At 49.5% G+C, this 23,651-nt stretch overlaps 7 protein-coding genes across 7 annotated transcripts; 4 read left to right on the top strand and 3 right to left on the bottom strand.

The window, feature by feature from the left end:
* Positions 1–1,112: 1,112 nt before the first annotated feature.
* Positions 1,113–6,232, top strand: ONS95_010683 (uncharacterized protein). The gene is made up of 2 exons (XM_058504300.1): positions 1,113–3,280; positions 3,336–6,232. The coding sequence occupies exons 1-2, from the start codon at positions 3,183–3,185 to the stop codon at positions 5,830–5,832; spliced, it is 2,595 nt and encodes an 864-aa protein (XP_058361014.1). The 5' UTR covers positions 1,113–3,182; the 3' UTR covers positions 5,833–6,232.
* Positions 6,233–7,935: 1,703 nt separating this feature from the next.
* ONS95_010682 (uncharacterized protein) lies at positions 7,936–8,783 on the bottom strand (the record flags this gene model as incomplete). The annotated part of the gene is made up of 3 exons (XM_058504299.1): positions 7,936–8,203; positions 8,347–8,491; positions 8,630–8,783. The coding sequence occupies 3 exons, from the start codon at positions 8,781–8,783 to the stop codon at positions 7,936–7,938; spliced, it is 567 nt and encodes a 188-aa protein (XP_058361013.1).
* An 844-nt stretch (positions 8,784–9,627) lies between these two features.
* On the top strand, positions 9,628–11,146 carry ONS95_010681 (uncharacterized protein; the record flags this gene model as incomplete). The annotated part of the gene is made up of 2 exons (XM_058504298.1): positions 9,628–10,947; positions 11,039–11,146. The coding sequence occupies 2 exons, from the start codon at positions 9,628–9,630 to the stop codon at positions 11,144–11,146; spliced, it is 1,428 nt and encodes a 475-aa protein (XP_058361012.1).
* Positions 11,147–11,437: 291 nt separating this feature from the next.
* On the bottom strand, positions 11,438–12,718 carry ONS95_010680 (uncharacterized protein; the record flags this gene model as incomplete). Its single annotated transcript, XM_058504297.1, has 2 exons — positions 11,438–12,592; positions 12,638–12,718. The coding sequence occupies 2 exons, from the start codon at positions 12,716–12,718 to the stop codon at positions 11,438–11,440; spliced, it is 1,236 nt and encodes a 411-aa protein (XP_058361011.1).
* Positions 12,719–13,161: 443 nt separating this feature from the next.
* Positions 13,162–15,078, top strand: ONS95_010679 (uncharacterized protein). The gene is made up of 3 exons (XM_058504296.1): positions 13,162–13,292; positions 13,352–13,774; positions 13,824–15,078. Exons 1-3 carry the CDS (start codon positions 13,188–13,190, stop codon positions 14,778–14,780), a joined length of 1,485 nt encoding a protein of 494 aa, XP_058361010.1. The 5' UTR covers positions 13,162–13,187; the 3' UTR covers positions 14,781–15,078.
* A 388-nt stretch (positions 15,079–15,466) lies between these two features.
* On the bottom strand, positions 15,467–21,711 carry ONS95_010678 (uncharacterized protein; the record flags this gene model as incomplete). Its single annotated transcript, XM_058504295.1, has 4 exons — positions 21,631–21,711; positions 20,981–21,570; positions 20,448–20,916; positions 15,467–20,347 (listed from the first exon to the last, which is right to left on the bottom strand). Exons 2-4 carry the CDS (start codon positions 21,349–21,351, stop codon positions 15,467–15,469), a joined length of 5,721 nt encoding a protein of 1,906 aa, XP_058361009.1. The 5' UTR covers positions 21,352–21,570; positions 21,631–21,711.
* A 377-nt stretch (positions 21,712–22,088) lies between these two features.
* Positions 22,089–22,993, top strand: RAB11B (Ras- protein Rab-11B; the record flags this gene model as incomplete). Its single annotated transcript, XM_058504294.1, has 5 exons — positions 22,089–22,109; positions 22,177–22,189; positions 22,266–22,655; positions 22,708–22,788; positions 22,860–22,993. 5 exons carry the CDS (start codon positions 22,089–22,091, stop codon positions 22,991–22,993), a joined length of 639 nt encoding a protein of 212 aa, XP_058361008.1.
* Between the last annotated feature and the right edge of the window lie 658 nt (positions 22,994–23,651).

Below are 23,651 nucleotides of genomic sequence, written 5' to 3'. Positions count from 1 at the left end.
CAAACGGAATCGTTCCTCCCTATGGAACGTACCTCCGGAAGGAATTTGAGAGGAACGGACCTCTGAGATGGATTCAGCGATGCAACAATCTCTTCACCAGGGGTACCTCGGAGACTTTCCATGTGGCGGCGATGAACGACATCGCCTCATGATGCCTTGTCTGCCACTTCGTCGGCCTTCGATGTAACCAATTGATTATTGCCGGCGAGGTCCCATCGAATCTCAAGTTCTCAGCCATCGAACCGACCACCAGATCCTGAGATGAGAAATATCGCAAGGATCAAACTGACATCAAATGCTACATACGAAGCTCATCGACTGATGCTGCAGTACGCCGGAGTTCAAGGGGTAGTTAGCATTATCAACCCCACGCCAACGACCTTCGAGGCGGCCAAGCGGGTTTTCCGGCCTGTCTCCCAATCCCACGCCCTCCTCCAGATGAACTCACAGTAAGTCTTCCGAGCCCCAGGAACGGCATCTCAAGATTGCCTCCTTACATGCCACCGATAAAGCGACTCGTCGTATTGCTGACACCAAGATCCGGGTCCCAGGCTCGCCAGGTCGTCATTTCATCTCCACCATGTTGCTCTGAGAAACCGGTTGAGGGAATCATATCGCTTGCCACCAACACAAATCAACACAGGGTAAGGTAGGCATGGCAGTGCAGTAGTGCAGCATCGGAGGGTTGATAGACAGACGGGGCCCAGTCTACATATCCACGCGTACTAACCTGTAAACGCCAGCGGTGAGCCTGATACTGTTGGAGCCACCAAATTTGTATACAGCGCGTCGTAACAGATATATCGCGTTTGTTTTCCATCAAGGAATTGAATTAATTTCAAAGCATCCACCACTTGCACTCTTGCACTCCTACTTGCAGCTATATCTTCTTCTATTGAGCCACTTTCACTGCCTCCCACTGGTTTTTACCTGTCTTTTGATACTCTCTTTAAAGCGGCACAAGCACGTGCTGCAGGTAATGCCTAGAATAGGTGGAATACCTTATTTTCAAGGCTAAAATCAGTTGGATCAGCTAGTATTTACATCACAGTTGTCGCGCGATCAGAGGGTAGATAAGGTGGTTCTAAGAACCTAGTACAATTAATTATTTAGTCATTTCATCTATCAGAATTTGTTCTTTTTCCTTGAACATCAAAGCTTATATTTTTGCTATATAACACATACAAATTAGAAGTATAGTTGTTCAAGATCGCGTAGTATATTCTGAGGATTCTGCCATATTTAATGTAGCGGGGACGCGTTGTACCGCGTGGATATGTAGACGGGGCCCCGTCTGTGTATGAACCCTCTGGCATCGAGGTGATTTCAATGATCAACACGATGTCACATCACTCTACCAATTCAAGCTCCCGCGGCCGACATCCTGCTTACATACCTCCTGAAGCATCTCATCTCATCTCATCTCATCCCCTTCCGTCACATCGAGTCACACAAAGACTCAAGCCATCCTCTGCAACATAATTGCTTGTCACGCATTCCATCCACTCGGAAGACAAGATGTACGATAACGCAAGACGAATTGCTGGTGCAACGGGTCCGACCCGCCCTAACCGCCCGTAACGTCTTCCACACCCTTCCGATAGGCCATATTGCCCGGTGTTGGACTTCTTTCGGACGAGAGATCGAAATCCATGTTGCATGATCGTACGATCATGTGACGTGCGCTAGGTCGTTGAGGAGGTGGCCTCGTGGCTGAAGTCGGCTGAACACTCGCATCGTCTGACCCAACGATCAGAGGCAAGGTCAAGAAACCACTCCATTCAGAAGGGGCTTCGCTTCCTTAAGGTGTTCTGACGTTGATGTTGTTGAAAGTCACGACCGGTCACGTGCCCGCACAACTTCATTTTCCGAGGTGGCATGAAATGCGAGGCTGCGGGTCGGCCTCGTTATCAACACCGTCCATTGAGTACAACGCCATCCTGAATACTATTCGAAACTATATCCCTTAACATATATACCTCTTCCATCACATCTCATTTCCTTCTGTTGCGCAGCATTCCTTCATCACCATCCACACAGCCCCTATTCCACCCAAGTTCAAGACAAGGTCTAGCTACGAAACATTCCCCAGCTCGACTCTGCCCCATTTTTCCTATCACCAAAAAGAAGCTCGGCAGAAGCCGCGATCCCCTCCTTTTTTTTCATCTGATACATTGATTGTGCCATGATCGCTCGCTTACGTTCCAGGGATCCTTGGCTCGGGACTTGAGACGACAGAGGATTTGCTTGGAGATGTGTTTGCTTGGTTTTGATCTTCAAAACAGGTTCCTCTCTTCGTCCTTTCATCTGAACTTAGGGTTTGCTGTCGTCACTTTGTCAGTCGAGTTTGGGTGGCTGACAGAAACTCAAAACGAAGGAACTACAAGTCTTATTTATGCCAACTGTTTGTCACTTGCTTTGGGACGAGCACGTCAAAACTGCGTGTTTCGAGACGTTACCAAGTGGATAATCCACGCTGTCGAACCCCATCATTCAGGAGAACTTCAAGTTGAAGGAAGAATGAAGACTGCTTTGGTCCAAGACATTAAGTCAACTTTTTCAAACACCGCCACAGATTTCTCGCAATAGTGCCGCTGATATCTCTAGATCTCGAGCTGAAGCTCTCCAAACGTGCTCCAAAACCTCCTGTTTCTCCTTTTTCTCCTAGATCCTGTCCACTCGCAACTCATCCCTTTTTGACCCACGCATAAGCGACAAGCTTCTTCACCAAGAGCCATCACCCCATCAGATCCGTCGATCAGCTGCGGTTGACCCACACATCACAGTCTGAGGTAAGCATAGCCTCTTCGTCTGATGTTTATTCCCTCAAGTATGGTTGTTTCACGTCGTCGAATTCTCTGAATGGGACGTAAGTCCCTTGTCATTCAGACGGATCAAGACAAGTAGGGTGGGATCAGGATCCTACTTGAATAGAAATGTCTAGCTTCGGCGTTCCGATGAAAGCATAGCTAGACTCGCGAGTGAGTGAGTGAGTGATCCTGGCGGGTTTTCCCTTCGTCAGAAGTCTTCGGATGGAAGACTTATAAACAGTAGGTTTGGCCCTTCGTTTTTAGATCATCAAGACTGCGCATTCCTTCCAGTCTTGCCTTGGGCCTCCCATTCTTTCTTGATTTGACATCAACATTCTTTTCCTTCTCACGATTCTTATCCTATCAATCAATATGTTCAGCATGAAGTCTGATCTTCTTTCGTTCGCGCTAGTCGCAGTTTTCACTTCTTCTACTCTTGCTGGCCCAATCGATTCATCCCAAGGAAATGAGTAAGTCCTTCATTCTTGATCCGAGCATGAATAGAGTCTGACACATTGTCATCAGAGTTAAGCGAGGCCTATTTCGCGCCTCACAAATCACAACTACAGTCGGTGCAGAGCCCGCTGCAGCAGCTTGCACACCTTGTGCTCCTGGCTCTGTTCAGATTGTCACAGTCACTGAGACAGTCACACCATCTGCACCTCCTCAATCCGTTCACACTGTCACTGTTGTCCAGTCTGCGGATGGCTCCGTTCAAACACCACATACAATCACCCTCACTCAGACCCAGGCTTCCACCATCACTGTCGTGGAATCAGCCAATGGCGTTGTTTACACTCCTCAAGTTGTCACCATCACGCAAATCAATTCCGTCTCCCCTCCTTCAGCTGAAGGCCAACAACTTGTCACCGTGAACGGGGGTAACGTTGTGAATGGCGTCGCCGCCGCGTCCTCAACTTCTGCCAGCCACAAGGTCGTCACAATAACAGTCGGCGGCTCAGCAAGTGTCGCTACACTCAGCTATGACCAAACAGTCGTTACCGTTCCCGGTGCAGCAGGCTCTCAACCCAGCGTTGTGACCGTCACGGATGGCAGCCCAGCCTCAAATGCCGCACATCCAAGCGCCGCACCAGGCGTCTACCCACCTTTTTCAAACAACAACTCTCCTGGCCGAGGCAAAGGCAAGGGCAAGGGCAATGGCAAGGGAAATACATCCATCACAGTCAACATCATTGTCATCCAATTCATCATGCCCGGCCAAGCAAGCATCATCACGCAATCCTTCGCCGGTCAAAACGTCACATCGTTCGTCTCCAGCCCACCCATCACGGTAATTTCGACTCTCACCGTGACTGGGGGAGCTGCCGTTACAAACCTACCTGGTGTACAGAACGGCACTGCAACAATCATCAGCAACAACACTGTCGTCTTGAATGAGACTGCCCCATACGCCAACGGCACGGATCTCGCTCTCAACGTACCAGCGCCTATCGCTCTGAATGAGACTGCTCTCCCACTGGCAAACGCTACCGCCCCAGCAGTAAACCTCACTTTGCAGACCCCTCTAAATGAGACAGCTCCCAAGCCGGATCTCGTAGCAGTGCCTGCGAACGTGACGCTCCCAGCACCACCACCAGGAAACATCACGGATCTTGCTCTCAACGTAACAGCGCCTATTGCTCTGAATAAGACTGCTCTCCCATTGGCAAACGCTACCGCCCCAGCAGTAAATCTCACTTTGCCAACACCTCTGAATGAGACAGCTCCCAAGCCGGATCTCGTAGCAGTACCAGCGAATGTCACTCTCCCAGCACCACCACCAGCAGCAAACGTCACGGCTCTCGCTGCTCAAAACATCACTGCTCCCCCTCTATCACCTACTCCAGAGTTGAACGTCACCGCTCCAGCACTCAACAAAACAGCCTGCACTCCAAAATCTCCTCCCCCAGGATTGAACATCACTGCTCCGCCTCCCGCTCCAACACCAGCAAACGTCACAAAACTCGCTGCACAGAACGTCAATGCTCCTTCACCACCGCCTACCCCAGAGTTGAACGTCACCGCTCCAGCACTCAACAAAACAGCCTGCACTCCAAAATCTCCTCCCCCAGGATTGAACATCACTGCTCCGCCTCCCGCTCCAACACCAGCAAACGTCACAAAACTCGCTGCACAGAACGTCAATGCTCCTTCACCACCGCCTACCCCAGAGTTGAACGTCACCGCTCCAGCACTCAACAAAACAGCCTGCACTCCACCATCTCCTCCCCCAGGATTATACATCACCGCTCCGCCTCTCCCTCCAGCACCAGCGAACGTCACAAAACTCGCTGCACAGAACGTCAATGCTCCTTCACCACCGCCTACCCCAGAGTTGAACGTCACCGCTCCAGCACTCAACAAAACAGCCTGCACTCCACCATCTCCTCCCCCAGGATTATACATCACCGCTCCGCCTCTCCCTCCAGCACCAGCGAACGTCACAAAACTCGCTGCACAGAACGTCACTGCTCCACCACCGCTGCCACCGACCCCAGAATTGAACGTTACTGCTCCAGCACCACCTCCACGAGCAGCAGCACTCAACGAAACAGCTCCTTATGCACCTTCACCTGTCTCAGCACCAGCACCAGCACCAGCACCAGTGTTGAACACCACCTCTCCTGTACCAGTCGCAGCTCCAGCTCCAGCTCCAGCTTCAGAGAAAGCACCAGCAAAGGCACCAGCAAAAGCACAACTCCCCCCTAACAAAACACCACCCGCCACGCTCCCCACGCCCGTAACGACTCTCCTTCCTTCAAAACCTTCAGTACTTTCTCCTCCCACACCATCACCACAATCATCCGCTTCATCAACACCACCATCTCCATCTCCATCTCCTTCTCCTGCGCCGGCCAAACAAGCAGTAGAAGCAGTCGCAGGAGCAGGAGTAGGAGCAGGAGCAGGAGCAAGCTACCCCGCCTCTCCAGCCCCTGTATCTGTATCTGAATCGTCAACCCCTCCTGCATCAGCGCCAACCCCACCACCACCTTCAAAAGCACAAGCAAAAACAAGCACATAAGCATCTATCTACCTCTTGTTGAAAAATCTGCGAGTTGCATTGCATTACATTGCATTGCATGTATATGATATGATTTGGAGCTCTGCTCTGCTTTGTTAGTCTGCTCTGATCTGATCGAGCAGGTCTCGAAATTTTAAAGTTAAAGTTAAACAAACTCTTGTTGCGATTTTATTGCTATTCGAGTTACTACTACTCTTTTCTTGAGACTCTCATTTACACATCACTCTACAGTATAGTCAGACTCTCTCTGGCCTTTTCTTCAAAACTGGTTACTAGGAGAAGAGGGTGCTAGGAAAGGATGGGATGGGGTGGGGGTGGGGGAGGGATGGGTTGTATAGGGATGTTGAATGTATCTATCTATGTCCTTACATGTATGTGTGGATGTATGTATGTATATGACAGGTAGCAGCAGCAACAGCAGCATGAATTTCATGATATAGAGATGATTGAATCTTTCATTTCAAAGATACACGAGACGTTATTGTTCTTTTGTTTTTTTTTTCTCTTTCAAAATTGAACACTTCCTTCTCCATCTCCATCTCGATCGATCGGCTGAACAGTTTGCGGTATACCTCCCTCGCTCAACGTGCCCGTAATCTGATCCAAAATATCCTCTCAATACCCACCCCCCATCCTTGCAAAGTAACTCAATTGCCAGAATCAAAATCAAAATCCACAAATGCCTCCATCCCCCCGTTCCCACCTAAAAAAATCTCCACTCTTCCCAAACCTCTCGTCTCAAAAACCAGCGCCGTGACGCCATGTCACGAAATTCTCTTAGTATGTGCCTTCGTATCCAAAAGTCATGTTTTTTATTGTTTTCGAGACTAGCTGTTCGTCAGATAGATTAAAGTAGATTGAGTACTGTACTTTACTTTAGCTTAGCTTAGTCTAGATAGGAGGTAGGGTAGTTTAGGTGTGTGGGTTCTGGGTAGGTAGTGAGACGGACCAAGAAAAGAAGGGAGAAGGGAGGAGGGAGGAGGGAGGAGGGAGTTGAGGCTAGAGCCGCTAGACTAGACTAGACCCAGATGTGGTGAATGTACCGAGGAATTGTTACAAGTGGGCTTGGGACTTGGGATTTGGGATTTTTGAGATTTGGTGAGATGACTAAAGTGATGGTCGAGGTGATGAAATGAAATGATAAGTTACATGGCGTGTGGAAAAAAAGAAAAAAGAATCTCGGAGTTTAGTAAATGGTTATTCACTAATTAATGGATGGATGGATGGATGGATGGCGTTTGTGCTTGCTGATGGCGAGGTGGGGAGGCGGGGGGAAGGTAAACAAAACAACCTTAGCCGAAGAGTTACCCAGCGGTCCCGCAACTCTTTTTTTTGGTTTAAATCGCGCCAGGTACAACCAAGTGTAAATCCCTCTCTTTCTCTCTCAGGGTAATCAAGTCCATTTCCTCCCTTCTCATTTAAGCCCCCAGGAGCCCTCGAGGCAGCACTGTGCCTGCCATTGGGCAGAATTGTAAGAATACAGTGTTGGATAGTGTGGAGAAGTGTAAGAGTTATTTGTATATATTGTTGCTGTTTATATACTTTCGTATAGAACAGTGTGTGTTGATGGGGAGGCAAAAGTGGAAGGCGAAAAGATTGGATATGTCAGTTCGTCAGAGCTGACTTAGAGATTGTCTGCTGTAAATGGGGAGAGGGAGTGTGGTTTGAGAGTCATAGATGAAAGTGGAAGATGGAGGGGGCGCAGGGTTGATAATTAGGGATGGTTGTGGAATTGCAGGGAATGCTTTGGCAGTAGAGCGATATGAGTGGATAAGTCATGAAATGAAATACTAACAGGAACAAAACAGTGATTTTTCACAATGACACTTCATGAAGATACTTACGGATGAAACACATGCCAGCAATGTTGTTGTATTCTGCAAAATTCAGGTAGAATAAGGGCGAAAAGCCCGCTTCTTTTCCTCTTCATCCATCCTTACCTCCAGGTACCTAAGTCCACCCAGAAGTAAAGCACAATCGCAAAATCAGCATCCACCTCACCCATCACAAGTAAACCCACCCTTTGAGACGAACCAGCGCCCGCTACCCATCACCACCTCACCGCCTCCCTCCACTCCAGATTCTAGACCTCCCCTCACACCCTCAGAAATCCGTAACCGGCCCCCCCGCAACCGTAACATTGAAAAACAACACCGGACTATGAAACCTACTCGTAATGCCCTTTCCCGCACCAATCAAGAACTGCAGTCCAAAAACCTTGGAATGCGTATTAATACAGTAGGAATTGAGATTCAGTAGGATTTCCTCGAGGAGGTAGGATGGGTTGGTGGGTGGTGGGAGGATTTTGTCCGGGCGGTGGGTGAGTGCGAGGGTGAGGCAGGGGATGCAGGTTTTCAGGGTGTTGAGCCAGCTGTGGGGGAGTTAGTTATTTGAAGTTATTTGAGGAGGTAGAGTGTGGGTGGTGTCTTGTGTGGGTTTGGAAAGTTGAGGAGGATGGATGGAGAAAGGGGAAGAAACAAGAATGGAGTTGAGGCAGCGGAGAGGTGAACTTACGTATCGTGATAAGTGTCACATAAACACTCATAAGTAGCAGAATTATTCTTCGCTGGGTTGAAAGCCCAATTATCGAACTGCGAGCCTGGAAGTCCTTCAACGCAGTGATGGAAGATAGAGGCTGCATTTTGGCATTCTGGCTTCTCTGTTTTCATGAACGGTGGAATAAATTCATGTCCATGTACAGTACAGTACGGCACAGTAAGAGGATGCAATGTTCTCGGATACTTTGTTGCGATGGAAAGCAAAAGTAGCCGAGGGGGAGAAAAGTGAGGAGACTTACTCAGACAAGCTTTCATCTCAGGTGTTGGACCACCAAATGCGACGGTTGGAGCTGGAGCGCAAGAGGTGACTGCACGGGCAGCTGGTTTGAAGAGTGCGGTTGCGAGGGTGGACGTGATGAGGGTGATGAGAATGGTGAGGTGGAGGAAGAGCATATTGAGGGATCTCATCCTACTGTATTGCTGGTTGGAATCTTGATTTGAAGGTTTTTGGGTTGTCGTTGTAGTTGTAGTCGATTTGGACGAGAGAATGTGGGAGGAGTTAAGGGAAGTCAGATGGCTAGGTACTTAAATTGGCAAATCGCTTATGTTATATTAGAGGCTGAGTTGCATCATGTCCGTGAACCATAGCCGAGACGATGAAAATGGAATTCAATCTCAAAACAGAATGCTACATTTCTGGTGAATGTCTTAGGATCCAGCTTGGATAGGCGAGGACGTAACAACCAAAGGGTTTAATATTATGAATAAGACGAGATTAGCCTACGACGCTCGGCCATTTAGCCATTTCTTCATGAGACTGTAATAGTAGACGAGGAGCAGGCAGAGAGTCTTTAGGATTAGGGAAGATGAAAACAGAATGGTCCACCTCTTATCAAGTGACAGAACCTCCAGTTTCCAAAGCCCAACTCAGCCATCGAACATTGCATAACGCGTCCAACAATAAACAAGTTTAAATGTGACAGCTCATCTTCTCCCGCGTTGTCTTCGAAGCAAACATGCCTCATGCTGTCACCTCGAAAAAGCCAATGAATGCATCTCGCTTGATCTTGCTCCTCCAAATCAGGTGAATGCGAGATGCTAGCGTGCTTTTAGGCAATCCTCACCCAGTCGCACATCAATCGAGCATCCTCTTGAACGTTCTCACGAGTGTTCACCTCAAAGCTGACCCATGCACATACCATAATACGTCGAGGTCTCCAATTTTGGAGTTCAAGCACCTTCGAATGCTTCGCACCGTCCCATCAGCACAGTCACCACCCGCCTGACCTGACCTGCAATGCCAGACGACCATGATCAAGGAGAATCGCATCCCACAACTCCCACCAGTTCCACATCCAGCCAAACTAGCAACAAACGCCCGCGCGCCGAAAGTGAAAGTGAAAGCACTGACAGCCTGGTCGTAAGCAGTAGACCGATCTTCGTTTTGGAAGACAACGACGCTTCAACAGACGAGGAGGAAACATCAGGGAGTGAAGACTCCATGAGTGTATCAGCGAGGATGGAGGTTGAAGAGTGGATTAAGGCTGGTGAGGAAGGGAACGGGAGGGAAGATCGCGAGGACACGCCGAGAGCGAGTAAGCTCGCGGGCGTGGAAGACGGCGTAGAGGAGGGCGAGAGCGAGGGTGATGAGACCGTGCTTCTGGAGAGTCCAGCGCAAGGAAGGCGAGCAAAGGTAGATGATGATGAAGGTACGCCTAGAGCGTATAGCAAGTGGAAGGATGTCAAAGATGGCAATGACATCCTTGCGGATCCATTCGCCGGTGAGAATTATTCGAAGAGTGGATATAAGCCTCTCCCTGGACTGTTCGGAGAGACCATTCATTATGGCGCAAAGAGAAGATTGGTCAAGGCCGGAGATTTGAGTCGTTCTTACGTCTTTCCCGATTCCGTGCACCAGGATACCGATATGACTGGGGCGTCAGTTACATATTCGGAGTCTAACACCGAGCGAAATGCTCGTGAAGAGGATGATACTCCAAAGTACCACACTGTCGACAATACATGGATGGAGAGTCTTCTCAGCCTCCCCTGGGTCAGCAAGGACATGAGTATGATCTTTGACACGGGGACCAGAAAGCTAGTCCCCATGCCTCGGAGAAGACTAGAGAGGAAGAAGCTCTTCATTGATCTACATTCGTTGCTCATGAAGGGAGTCTTGTTTGTTCAACTAGATGCTGTGGGAGACTGGATGAAGGAGACGATCCCTGCTGAGCTATGGTGGGATGTCTTCACTGAAAAGGAGAGCGAGGATCTGCAGGAAGCGACTCATAGGAAGCTATACTTCGATATGATCACCCGTGCCATAACAGTCGTCGAAGAGTGGCGGCTGAGATATCAATATCCTAAGGTGCCGGAGAGTGCGGAGGAGGTTTTAAATGCCAGGATGGAGACCAAACAACAGCATGAGCTGAAGTCTCACATTCTGGCAACCGCACCGGCGAAGACTGTTGACCGGTGGGTCAAGTACGTATTTCAAGGTGTTATGGAACCGGGTAACATGAACAAAGTTCTGGCCTCTGAGCTAGAGGGGATACGACAGCGAGTGATTTCAAAGCTAGTACATGTAACAGAGTTGCCGTTTGCTTCGTGTTGGACGGTACGTGCCCACTCTTTCGGGCACTTAACAACCAAATCTCGGTGGTCATCAGGGCAGCAGTTTACATTGAACATTTGCTGACTTTCACCAGGTTGAGGATTTTCTTAAGGTACCATTGTACAACAAGCGAAAGATGGAGAGTATTATCGACGAGCAGTTGAATGGTCTTTTCCAGAATCTCACCATCCGCGATGAGTAGGCTCAAGTCGAGGTATCGGCATCTGGCATATTTTCGTTGACAATGTTGCGGGAGGTGTGGCGCTGGCGTTCTTTTCTGGCTGCCTAAGGAGCATTGGCAGAGATTGATGTTGCAAACGTAGCATAAAGCAATGACAAAGTCTAGGTGTAGGTTTCCAAAGCGTCGGAGAAGATGACTAAATCCCTGTCCGCCTCTCTCAATCAACCCAACGCGTGACGGCCGTAAGGCAAGTTTCCCTCCGTGGTTGGTAACCTTGGCACCGTAAATTAATGGCCGAATCCGGTCAGAAGATCATTTCAAGATCAACTCCACAGCCTCCTCGTCGGTACTCATCATCATAGCCTTGATCGGAATCTCAACATACGGCAGCCACCTCCTGTCCAACATCCTAATGAGCGTCCCAAACTCTTGCTGAGCAATACCATCCACCCACCAAAGATCCCTCACGAGACGCATAAAGACCATGTAAAAAGCCAGAATGACCAGAACTCTCGGTTTTCGCGCTTGGGCACCAACAGCAAAATCATGCTGGACGTACGAGGGCCAAGTGATGACTCTAATCGACAGCGCGGGGCCGGTTCCGCCTTCACGTAACTGCCCGTAGAGAATTCCTAGAGCGTCGAGCGCTGTACAGTAACTTTCCAGCATTGCGAAATCAGGATCGCTTGGGTCGATTTCCCGAACCATATTCATGAGAACTTTTGGGATGACAGGTGATTCCTTTAGTGGCTCGAGCTCGCGGCGGAAAATGGGAGACACGCTCAGAGAACTGATATCCTCGTACGTTTTCAAGTTGATGACGCTGCTCAACCCTCGGTATAAGATGAGCCAGTTTACAGCAATGAGCTCTCCGGTGCCCATTGTGTAGTCCTTGGAACAGAGCAGGACAAGAAGAAGGGAAGTGATGAGTGCACCTTCATACTTCCGAGTACCCCATTTGAGGTTCGTCAGAGCATTCCGGAAGCTACTCAAGGCTCGTGCACGATAGATCGCAGTTTGCCTCTGAGCTTCTTGCGGGTCTGGAAGTAATTGTTGACAGTGGAGGGACGCAATGCCAAGCATACAGTCTTGAAGAAAATCGAACTCGAAGGCGAGGCTTGGGACTTCCATTTGCAGAACACCGTCAGCCCAGTGGCCAACAGCGAGAGTGCTCCAAGTACAAGTGGACCAATGGTGCATGTAGCGGAGGTCGGTTGGTGACAAGAAGCCTACCGATTGGATAGCAACCTGTGGAGATGGACTTCTAAGCAGTGCCATTTCCCAGGACCGATCGATGGTTTCGACATCTTCATTAAAGTCGAATAGAATGTCGCCGTTGAAATCCCCGGTTTGAGTGTCCGACGGGGAGAGAGAATTCGTGGGTGTCGACTTAGTCGGCTTTGACAAGTAAATACAAACAAGACCTCTCTTTTCACAATAAGCGCATTTTGGCTTAGCTTCATCGCACTGGGATCTATTAGCTGCGATCTGTTTTCTAGAAGGACTTCCTACCTTGACTTTTCTCGACTTGCATGTCCCACAGCCTCCACGGCTTTTCTTGTGAGGTCTCTTTGGGATGAACTCGCCAGACATAACTCCTGCGATATAATATGACTTGATTTCTAGAGTACTTCACAAGCCAGCTAGAACTACGTTAATGTAGAAGGAGCTTGAAGAAGATAAAGCAAAGTCGAGGGTTTTGAATCGTGAAGTCGTATCCGTCGGGATGATTATGGAGGCACGTGATATAACTTTGGGCTTCTCATGGGACATCTGGTGGTTGAAACTTGGTTTGAATGAAGTGTATATTCAAACAGGCCGCAAAGTCAAATAGAGTTCTTATTTTCTTCTTTTCGAGCGTTGACGTACAAAGAACGCCCTCGTCCAACATCCACGTAACACTCTTAGTGCATTTCTGCACGGCGCTTAACCGTGCCGCCTGCCAGGGCTTTGTGGCTGAGGACTGACAGCTTACATAAGCTGCTATCGCGTCTCCCTTGATGCTAGACGCGACCTCGAAGAGCACCCTGATAATTGCAAACACAACCCTCGTATAGGCACAATGGCTCCCATTTTTGCCCTACCTAATGAGCTTATACTCTCTGCACTCTCTGCACGCTTTCCCTGTCGAGAACAGCAGATTCGAACCCTAGCTACGCTTGTTTCAGTAAGTATATCTTCGACAAGCTTTGTCAACGTTCCTACGTTAACTAAGTACGTTCGCAGATCAGAGGAGCAGGCAGTCGCAATACAGTCATCCATGGCCTCGAAGCCACGGGTAAGAGCGCAATCACCAAAGCCCTTCTTGAAGAGCTTTCAAATTCAACTACCAAAGGCCAAACGAATGGCACCCGGCATAACGACAACCTTCGATTTGCAATTGTGAAGAGTGCAGAATGTATTAGTGGCAGGCATTTACTGGAGCAGACCGTGGGCGCTGTAGCTAAGGCGGTGGAATGGAATGATAATGTTGGGCGTTGCGAGAATTTGGCACAGCTGGCTGTTGAGCTGGGAAGACTGGTGGACAAATGGGCGACTTCTAGAGAGGAAGAGGAAGCACGCAAGTTCGTGCTGGTCTTCGATGGCATTGATCGTCAGCGAGATGCTCCGCCGACGCTACTCCAAGCTCTTGGAAGATTAGGAGAGATTGTATGTTTATCTTCCCGGGTGGAAGCAAATCGCTGACTGGCAACTGCAGATCCAAAACCTCACTACAATATTCATTGTAACTTCTCCACGTCCGAATCTTCTCCATATCCCAGGCGTACCACACATCTCCTTTCCAGCATACACGAAACCCGAACTCCTCCAAATACTCAGTTTCACAACACCAACACCCGAGCTGCCTAAAGAGACCAAAGAGACTTGGTCCAGATATTGCTCCGCAGTCTGGGACTCCCTATCCAAACACTCAGGACGAGACGTCATATCATTCCGCTCCGTATGCTTGCGTCTCTGGCCACGCTTCATCAAGCCCATCCTCGACGGCTCCCTAAACCCCTCGCCGTTCTCACGACTGCTCCTAGCGAACCGCTCTTTCTTCCAAAGCGACTCAGCATTACTCCACAATCTCGTGTCCGACACCAACACAGCCTCAGGACAAGCCACTTCTAATGCCCTCACAAGTTCAACAACAGCCAAGAACAAATACACCGGCATCGGCGCCCAACTTCCCTACTTCTCCCGCCTCCTCCTCGTAGCCGCCTACCTCGCGTCCTTCAACCCCCCCAAGACAGACACCACCTTCTTCATGAAAGCCTCTGCCTCCAAGCGCCGCAAAAAGGGCGGCGGCACCGCATTGACGAAAGGCCGACCAGGCGTCACAAAGCACCGGAAAATAGCTAGGAAACTTCTCGGTCCGCAGGCGTTCGTGTTGGAGAGGATGTTAGCGATTTTTCATGCGATTAGAGAGGATGCTGATGGTGGGGCGAGAGGGAGAGGTAAGGCGAAGGGGAAGAGGGTGGAGGGCGCGGCGGATGTGCAGATGGCGGTTGCGACGCTGGCGAGTTTGAGGTTGTTGGTTAGGATGGGGAGTGCTGGGAGTGTGGATGTGTTGGATGCGGGGACGAAGTATAGGGTTGCGGTTGGGTGGGAGGTGGTTAGGGGGATTGCGAGAAGTGTTGGGGTGGAGGTGGAGGATTATTTGGCGGAGTAGGAGAGGGTATTAGTTGTCCGTTAGACGACAGAGCATAGAACGGATATAGATATGATATCCCCACCTTCTGTTCTAATCTTTGAGAGCCTCTCTGAAGGCTACCTGTCTGCTCTGGCTACATTTAGTACGTTCTGGTATATATGCTTCATCGGCTGCACCTAGGGAGGGATTGAGAGAGAGCTGTTCCGCCTTCTCTACTCATAACGTTCGATTACCGAGACGCTGTAAACAAGCCAAGTCACATCCAGTATGTCGCAAATTACACCCACGATATTCACCTCACCTCACATCACCCCCACAAAGTTGCATCCATATTCTAGCATTGATTAAAATCGACGTAAAGCCACCCAAGCTGACTAGCTGTATCTATCTATCCACCCTTTCCGCTCGCTCCACTTCCATTTCCATTTCCATGCAGCCGTGGATGTGTCATAAACGCCGAAATTCAGAGGTATCTTGAGGATTGTACAAAACTCCCTTCCGTATCATATCGCAATTTCAAATTAAAGCATTGCCTGCTTGCCTGCTTGCTAAGGCTGCGCATCCAATGTACCCATCCCATTCCATCCCATCACTGTACGTCCCCTGTTATGCCATGCACCCACACTCCTTCCAAATCCAAATCATTTCACTTCTCCACTGCTCCTCAATACCCAAACTGTGGGTGGAACTGGTGTGAAGCCATTCTACTTGACTCCCAAGTAACTCTTCATCTCCTCCCACTGCGTAAGAACAGTAATATGTTCCCATTTCAAGCCCTTAGCCTGCTGTTCTCTATACCAAGCCGAAGTAGCTTTAAATGTCTTCGTAATGCTAATAGTTTCCATTTCGACATCTAGCTCGGCGTCCGAATCAGAGTATGAGTCCATGTCGACATCTGTTTCTGTCCGAGCGGCAGCTCGAGGCTGAGGTTCTTGTACGGGTTGAAATCGGTCCTTCTTGGATTGACCTCCACCTCCATTTTCGCCGTCGTTGGAGCCAAGAGATATTTCGCCAGGGGACATGACGAGACTGGCGCGCCGGCTGCCGTCTCTTGAGCTGTTTCTTGAGCCACCACTGGCTTCATGTTGAGGGATGCTATCGACGACGCGGGTATTGCGGTGGGCGGCTTTATCGTTGAGCTCTTGAGCATTGGATTCGCCTCCTGTGATTGGAGGAAGATGACGGCCATTAGCTGCATCGTTAAGCAACTCGTTGAAGGACGAGTCAAATGGCTCTACTCTGCGAAGCTCCAGCGCCCGCGTCAAGTCACCGTTAGCTTTTGCGAGAAATGTATTGGCGTCTTCAGGACCACAGCCAGTCTGGGCAATGAACTTTAACACGTCTGGAGACTGACGAGCGTCGGTACCATGGTTGTAAAGCCTGCTAGCCGGGCTTGATTCTGCTATGTCCATAGATACGTCGGAGTCGTCACCCTTAGCATCAAGCTCCATGGCGGACGAGACCTTGTTCGGATTCGCTGCTCCAAGTCTGGCGGCAATCTCCAAGGCCTTCTGCTTCTGTAGAGATGCTGGAGATGGAGGCTTTTCAGCTTCGGCGATCGTTATCGTTGTGGTCGCAACGTCTCTCTTTGGGACTTGGATCTCTTTAATCCTAGTGGCTAGAGCAACATTACCTGAATTTGTGCCGATGACAGGAAACTTTCGAAATGTATCTAGCCTCAACATGGCCCAGCCAGCAAACCAATTGATCAGCCCCTCATCATCATCTTGATCGATTGATTTGGGAGCTTGGACCAAGGCATACTCGTTATCATCATTACGATCGGAATCTGAATCAGAGTCATCTCTTGTATGCTTCGATTGCCATATCATCAGTGCTTTATAAAGCTTGAAGCGTGTGTCACAGTGTCTGAAGTCCAATCGTTTTTGGGACAGCATCGCGTCTTTGGCTGGCTTATCTTTATGTTCTCGTTCGAAGTCCTGATTTTCCTTGGCTTTGGAATTCGCTAGGTCGAGGAGGTAGCCCCGAAAATTGTGGCAACAGACAAGCTTCCAAGTGCCACCTATGGATGTCACGAACTTGGTATTCAAGAACCAGTTGAGGATGTGGTACGAATACTCCGGCTCTGCGATAATGAAACTGGGTGTGAGTAAGAAAGCACATCCATGTGGGAAGAGGCGCGTGAACCTCAACCTTCCCACGTGAGGATCTGGCTCCAAAAGAGCCGAGGGGTAGAGCGGGTAGAGTGAAGTCGAGTCGGAAACGTGCCAGATGGCAATGTAACCATGCTTGAGAAGGCGACTCAAGAAGGGTAACTGGTAAAGACTCGGAGTAATTGACTCATGGATCAAAACAACGCCATATCCGTCAGTGCTTTTAATAAAGAAATCCCAGGATCCTTCCGAAAGACTGTCGTAGATCTGAGACTCTGCGTTTGAGGCTAATATCCAAGCAGAAAAATATTGTACCATTTGCTTTTCAGACGACGGGAACATCAGAAAGAACTTGAAGGGGCTCTTTCCTATTCCCTTGGGAATGAGAGGGAGGAGACTTTTCAAGCGTATGCCTTGTATTTTATCCGCCAACAATGTGCGGTAAGGCTGCCCGAACTCCAACTTGGCAGGCAAATCCTGGCTTCCAGGCTGGATGTCGTGCTTAAAAATCAGGTAGCATAGGCGAGCCTCCACAGAGGATGATTGCTCAAGAAAGCTCCATTCTTCTCTTTTGCTCGGATACAGCAGGATCGCGAAGTGCTCACATGTAGTCAACAGGCCTCCAAGCCTGAGAATAAGCTCTTCCGCGACATGATCAACAAATTTCAGCATGGATGGATTACTAGGATCTGCCGGCTGTAAACTGCCATGCTGAAAAGCGCGTCGATGAAGTAGGCCTTGTTGTAATTTGAGATCTTGAGCCATGCATAGCTGATTGAAGATAAATTGCGTTGTCGAGAGGAACTCTTGCTTCCACGGTTCGTCTTGGCCTTGTTTCACCTCGCCAAAATCGAAGAAGGCGGAATGTATGGCATCATAACCAAAGACCAAGTTTTTGGCTCTCTCGCCGACATTTGCCACGGCCTTCTGCTTTTTGTAGTCACCCAAGCTGACAACTTTCTTTCGCTTCATTGGTGCAGCCGATTGACCAGGATTCGATGCAAGCTGTCCAACATCAAGCTTTGTTACCTCGGACCTCAGCATGTCGATATCTTTGTCGACATTGGAAGGTGGCGCATCACTCTGCGGCCGCTCATTCCCCGCCATGCGGTTGAATGGCAGTGGAGTTGTGTTTGAGCTTGTAAACTCCCCATGAGGAGCATCTGGCATCTCATAGTCCATATCGCGGTAACTCTGAGATTGCCGAGACGGATCTTCGTGCGCAAACTTACAGGATGTACCACGTTTACAGTACCCTGTATTGAAATATCTGCAGACAATTCTCGAGCCACCTTCTCTACCGTATGAAGAGATGTCTCGGGAAGTCGTCGAGTCGGCAGGGGCATTTTGCTTCGGTTCAGCAACCGGTGAATCGTCCGCAAATCTGACCGACTTCCTACGAGCACCAGTTGGCGTGGATTGTGGAACAGCTGGTTCCCCTGATCCGTATGTCTCGCGAAAGTCATCGTGAGAGCCGGAAACTGAACCTCGTCCAAGAGAAGGAACAAAATTCGTAGTTTCATGAAGGTATGGGCACTCTTCAGCTGATTTTGGGCATCTTTTGTCCGCCCAGAGCGGGCAAGTTGTGCGTGCAATGAGATCGAAAGGATGAGGGGCTATTGGCAAAGTCGGATCTGTACTATGAAGATATTCACAGTGCTGCTTTATGCACTTACCGGAGTGCCAAAAGTGACATATTGCATTAGTGGCATCCCGCGGACTCCACGCTCGTCTCTTTGGCTGGACAGATGGGCGACTACCTAGCGAATCGACTTGCGGCTCACCTTTCCCAGTTGAAGAGGCATCCTTCGCTGGGGTACTGGGACCAGATGCCCTTCTCTGAGAAGGTTGGATCAAAGTTCCCAGAAGTTCTGTCGGTGGAATGTCTCGAAAGTATCGATCTCCAAATTCACTATTAGTAGGTAGCATCGTCTCTAGCTTATCTGTCAAAGGCGCTGCTTCGTCGAACGTAGCTTTGCGAGGGCCAGCGGGATCAAGCGTGGGTACCAATGTAGGTGCAGGTGCAGGTGCAGTCGAAAGTGAGGTCGAATTCTTCACCGCGCGAGGCTTGTGTAGAAACCAGCAATCATTCTTATGGCAGTGACCGTTGATCCAATCTCTGCATGGGGTGTCGTTCCTAATTCTTTGCTGATTGGAGATGGAAGGAGCGACGGGAAGAGTTATATCCGAATCATGGAAGTAAGTGCAGTCATTTCCTTTCGTGCAGGTACCTCGTTCGTGCCAAAAGTGGCATATCGCATGGGTTGGTCTGAATGGATCCCATGGAGGTCGTCCAAAAGAATCCGAAGGCTGATCTGCTTTCAAGTTGCTCACAGGCTTTGGCGATGAGGCTTTGTCTATAAAGTCCACACCTGTTTCTTGAGCTGATTGGAATCTTCCTTGTGGTCTGTCTACACTGGAAGTATCCGTGGGCGTGGGAAAGCTTTGGGGTGCATTCATGTCTACCCATCCTGCCGGCGGAAGTGCAACAGGAACGCCAAGCTCGTAAGCGTGTAGGTTGCTGCAATTGCTTCCATTTCTGCAACGATTGCTTGAATTTTTCTGGGCCAAATCCCAGAAAAAGCAAGTCGAGCGATAGGGGCGTCGGTCGCTTGCGACAGAACCTGCAGCCGGCTCCTTCCATGGAGGAAGAATGTCAGGCTTATTTGACCGCTGCTCTGCCGCGGGTGTTTCCTGCGCAGACGTGGATTTTTCTGATCGAACACTTGCGGCTACTGGTTCGTCCCAAGGTGGCGGAACATCTGGCTTGTCGTGGTGGGAGAAATTGTCGTCATCTAGTACCATGGGAGAATCGTCTTGTAGTTGCTCTGTGGCTTGTGGAGGCTTTTCACCTGGAGGGTAAGCAAATCCAGGAGGTGGAAGGATTTTTGCTCCTTCCTTATATTCATGAAGGCGCAAACATTTGTCCCCGTTGGAGCAAGGAGGGTTCTTGGAATTTAGTTGGTTTCTATGCCAAAACCAACACACATCAGGTCCTGAATACGTCGACTTGGGATCTAACCCAACGTAACCAGGAGGTGCAGGACTTATGTCGGCTCCAGGTTCATAGTGGTGGTAACGAGTACAGTCGTACTTGTTAACGCAACCAGGTTCGAGGCCATTCTGCTGGTTACGATGCCAGAAGAAGCATACCTCACGACTTGATTTTGGCTTACTATACTGGTAAGCTGGAGCTGAGACTGCTTCTGGCAATTGCGAATTGGGAGAGTGCACTGGGACGAACAGTTCACTAGTCGGTTGCTCGGATTCTGCACGCTGCTTTGTTGGCTTTCGAATCATTGTAGCCTTAATAGGCTGAAGCGGTTTTGAGGGGTCGAAGAGGCCGCCAGCTTGCTCAACGTCCGGAGCACGATCTGCGAGATTTCTACCTTGCTTTTCGGCAATATGCTGTTGTTGTATGGTTTTAAATGTTCTGGGCTTTTTTGTGGGATCCATGGCATTCTTGTGAAGCTGCAACGCATTCCAAAGTCAGCTGTGAACCCTCATTGTAAACGAGCTAGATCTGGTTGAATGACCAGGAAATGAATGGTCAGTATTGATGGAGACCTACAGTGCGCTCTCCTTTTGCTCGGTCCCTGGACTGGAAAACATTCGAACCTCCTCTAGTAGCCCCTTTCCCGCCACGAGCTGTCTGTGATTGTGCAGTTTTGCCAGAACTCCTGCTAGCTGGAAGAGAAGGCCTGCCAATTCCTTGAACATCTGATTGTTTCTGTTGCTGGGCCGCAAGGTTTTTCGAGGACAATGATCGGGGTCGAGCGAGAGCCTTTTGTTTGGCCAGTGGCACATCTTCTGACGACGAATCGGATTGCACCTGAGGAGTAGATTTGGTAGTAGCATGTTTGATCGGGCTCTTAAGCTGCTTTTTTGATCCTGACTGTGTGCGTTTTGCGGCGCCTCTGATCTTCATCCCTTGTGCATCCTCAACCTCGTTCTCTTCCATGGCTTCACTGCTCGAGTCGCTGTCACTCCTGACCGCCCGCCTTCTGCGCTTCGCTGCTATGGCCTCAAGCCTAGCCGTTCTAGATTCAGTGTCAGTTTGATGTAAAGATGGTCAAAAACATCTGAGATAATGAAATTTCTCACTGGAGTCGCCGTCGCTTTGCCTCTCGTCGTTTGTGACGGTCCTCCTTCTCCTCTTTTAGTCTCTTGATCATAGACTCAAATCTGTCCACATTGAACGGTTCGTCGATACCTTGCTTTTCTCTTTCCAATCTTTCCGCCCATTCTTGCAAAGTGTCTGAGCCAACGTTCGCATGAGGCTCCCAGGTCGACTTCTCCTCTGGATATCCTTCCCAAGAGATAAGATAGTACTTGTTCTTCGCCGGACCTTTCTCAGCCAAGATACGGTCAACTGTGAATTCCGCATCTGATCCGTAGATCTCACTCTCTGTAGATGTGAGGGAGATGTCGTCCTCATCAGCCATTGCAGCTTGTCGAGCCATAGTTTGAGCCATCCTCGAAAAGTTGAGCCTTGATGGCAGGCTGGTTTATAAAGAGGCCAGCTTGTTCATAACAGGAGGGACTATGGAGAAGTGCAGCTCAAATGCGTTTGTCACGGACGCGATCGATCCTATGAGGTTACGGTGGTTCTTTTCCTGCCCGTACTATGAGAAAAGCTGCCACTTCAATCTCGCATCCCGGTACCATGCCACAACCCCGTACAAGATGTCACCCTGGACACAAGTTAGACCTATTTCACTTATTCGGTTTGTACAAATATGATTTTCACTTACCAACAGCTAAGTACACGTCGTTGGCCCCTGAATCCACACGTGATCGTGAGCGCAGACCTCCCGTGCTTGAGGTTTCGAAACAGACGGCCTGCTTCTGCCATCCGAGGACGAATGACCAACTCTCTTCCACGCTTCAGACTTCCTCCGTACTGTGCTGCTCTTCCATCGACCTCCCCCTAATCCAATCTGGAGTTGTTGTTACTGGTGATATAATTTCAATTATTCTGGAATTTCTCGAAATCAACCCACCAACAACCTCACTGCCTACCACTAACTTACCCACAATAATTAGCGCCTCGGTTGCGCCTGAGTGCCAAGCCTCCGCCGACTCGAACCTGACAGCCGCCGCGAGCATTCCCCATTGCGCCAACTCCTTGTCCATCTTCATCTCACGATTATCATCTTTCCCTCGACCTCTCTTCCGTAAAACCACAGCACACCATTCTCCATAAGCAATCATGGCGAATGACGAATACGACGTAAGTGCCAGCTACACACACTCTCTATCTCGCTGCAAGAACTCTACTAACCAGCGCCACTCCACAGTTCCTTTTCAAGGGTGAGCCTGGACCCCACCTCCGATCGACCTCTCTTCCTTCTTCTTTTCCTCCGCGTACTGACAATCTGCCTCGCAGTCGTCCTGATCGGAGACTCTGGTGTTGGTAAATCCAACCTATTGAGTCGTTTCACCCGCAATGAGTTCAACCTTGACTCCAAGTCCACAATCGGTGTCGAGTTCGCAACCCGCTCCATCCAGGTAGATGCAAAGACAATCAAGGCACAGATCTGGGATACTGCTGGGCAAGAAAGATACAGAGCCATCACATCAGCCTACTACCGAGGAGCCGTCGGAGCGCTGCTCGTCTACGATATCAGCAAGCACCAGACGTACGAGAACGTTACCAGGTGGCTGAAGGAGTTGAGGGATCATGCGGACTCGAACATTGTCATCATGTTGGTAGGAAACAAGAGCGATTTGAGACATCTGCGGGCTGTGCCAACAGAGGAGGCAAAGCAATTCGCGAGTACGAGACACCCTCCGTCTGGGCGTGAAGTGAAGCTGACATTAGGCTCCAGGCGAAAACAACCTTTCCTTTATCGAAACTTCAGCACTCGATGCAAGCAACGTTGAGCTAGCTTTCCAAAATATCCTCACAGGTATGTCCTCTTTTGCCTTTCACTCCGGGACCTCATAAAGCAATCAAGCAGTCGCTAACCCAGCCTACCAGAAATCTACCGGATTGTCTCCCAGAAAGCGCTCGATAACGGTGACTCTGCGCAAGCTAACATTGGTGCCGGCACGAACATTTCCCTTAGCAAGACAGCAGATGAGAGCGCAGACAAGGGCGGCAAATGTTGCTAGGGGTCCTTGCTCTGCTCTTTCACTTTACGCGCTACGAGAAACATATTCTGGTTGGTTGATGGTCTCATACAAGGCGAAGGCGTCTGTAACATGTTACGATGGGAGCATGGGGAGTCATGAAGATTTTCAGGTTTCCAGTCTAGGATGGCTGTGCACAGGGAGCTCCGTCTCCCAGGGAATCGGATTCTGATGACTTCTCCGGATTGTCTTTTGCGTTTTCCCTTTAGGTATTTTGTCGTGCAGGAAGGGTGGTTCTGATGGATTTTCATGCATTCAACGATCGCTATGGTTGCTTATCAATGAATTCGTCTTAATGCTTCTCTCTGTGCTCTTCTGCCACTTTGATTCTGCCATTGACGGCCCGCCACAGCTCTCTATTGTGTAACTGTCTCAAAGAGAAGCTGCTCTTTGTGGGCTCAAATCCGAGCCGTCAATCCACATTCCTCCTCTTGCCCCTTCCCCTCCCTTACGTGGGGAGAGATTATATTTGCAACGGTATGTCCAGTTCAAGAAGTCTGAATACCCCGTTGAACATATATCTCGTAATTGCTTACAGCCTGCTAGCTACTGCCCAGGAGCGACGAGCTCCGATATACAGTCTTGGGTATCTCACAAATCTGCGACTTCAAGAGCTCCGAGCTTCTGCGATGGGGAATCG

Source organism: Cadophora gregata (assembly GCF_030347475.1).
Source record: "Cadophora gregata isolate MNR1 chromosome Unknown scaffold_4, whole genome shotgun sequence".
Lineage (NCBI taxonomy): Eukaryota > Fungi > Ascomycota > Leotiomycetes > Helotiales > Ploettnerulaceae > Cadophora > Cadophora gregata.
Note: the sequence above shows the minus strand (reverse complement) of the source record. Positions and strands in the feature narration are given on the sequence as shown.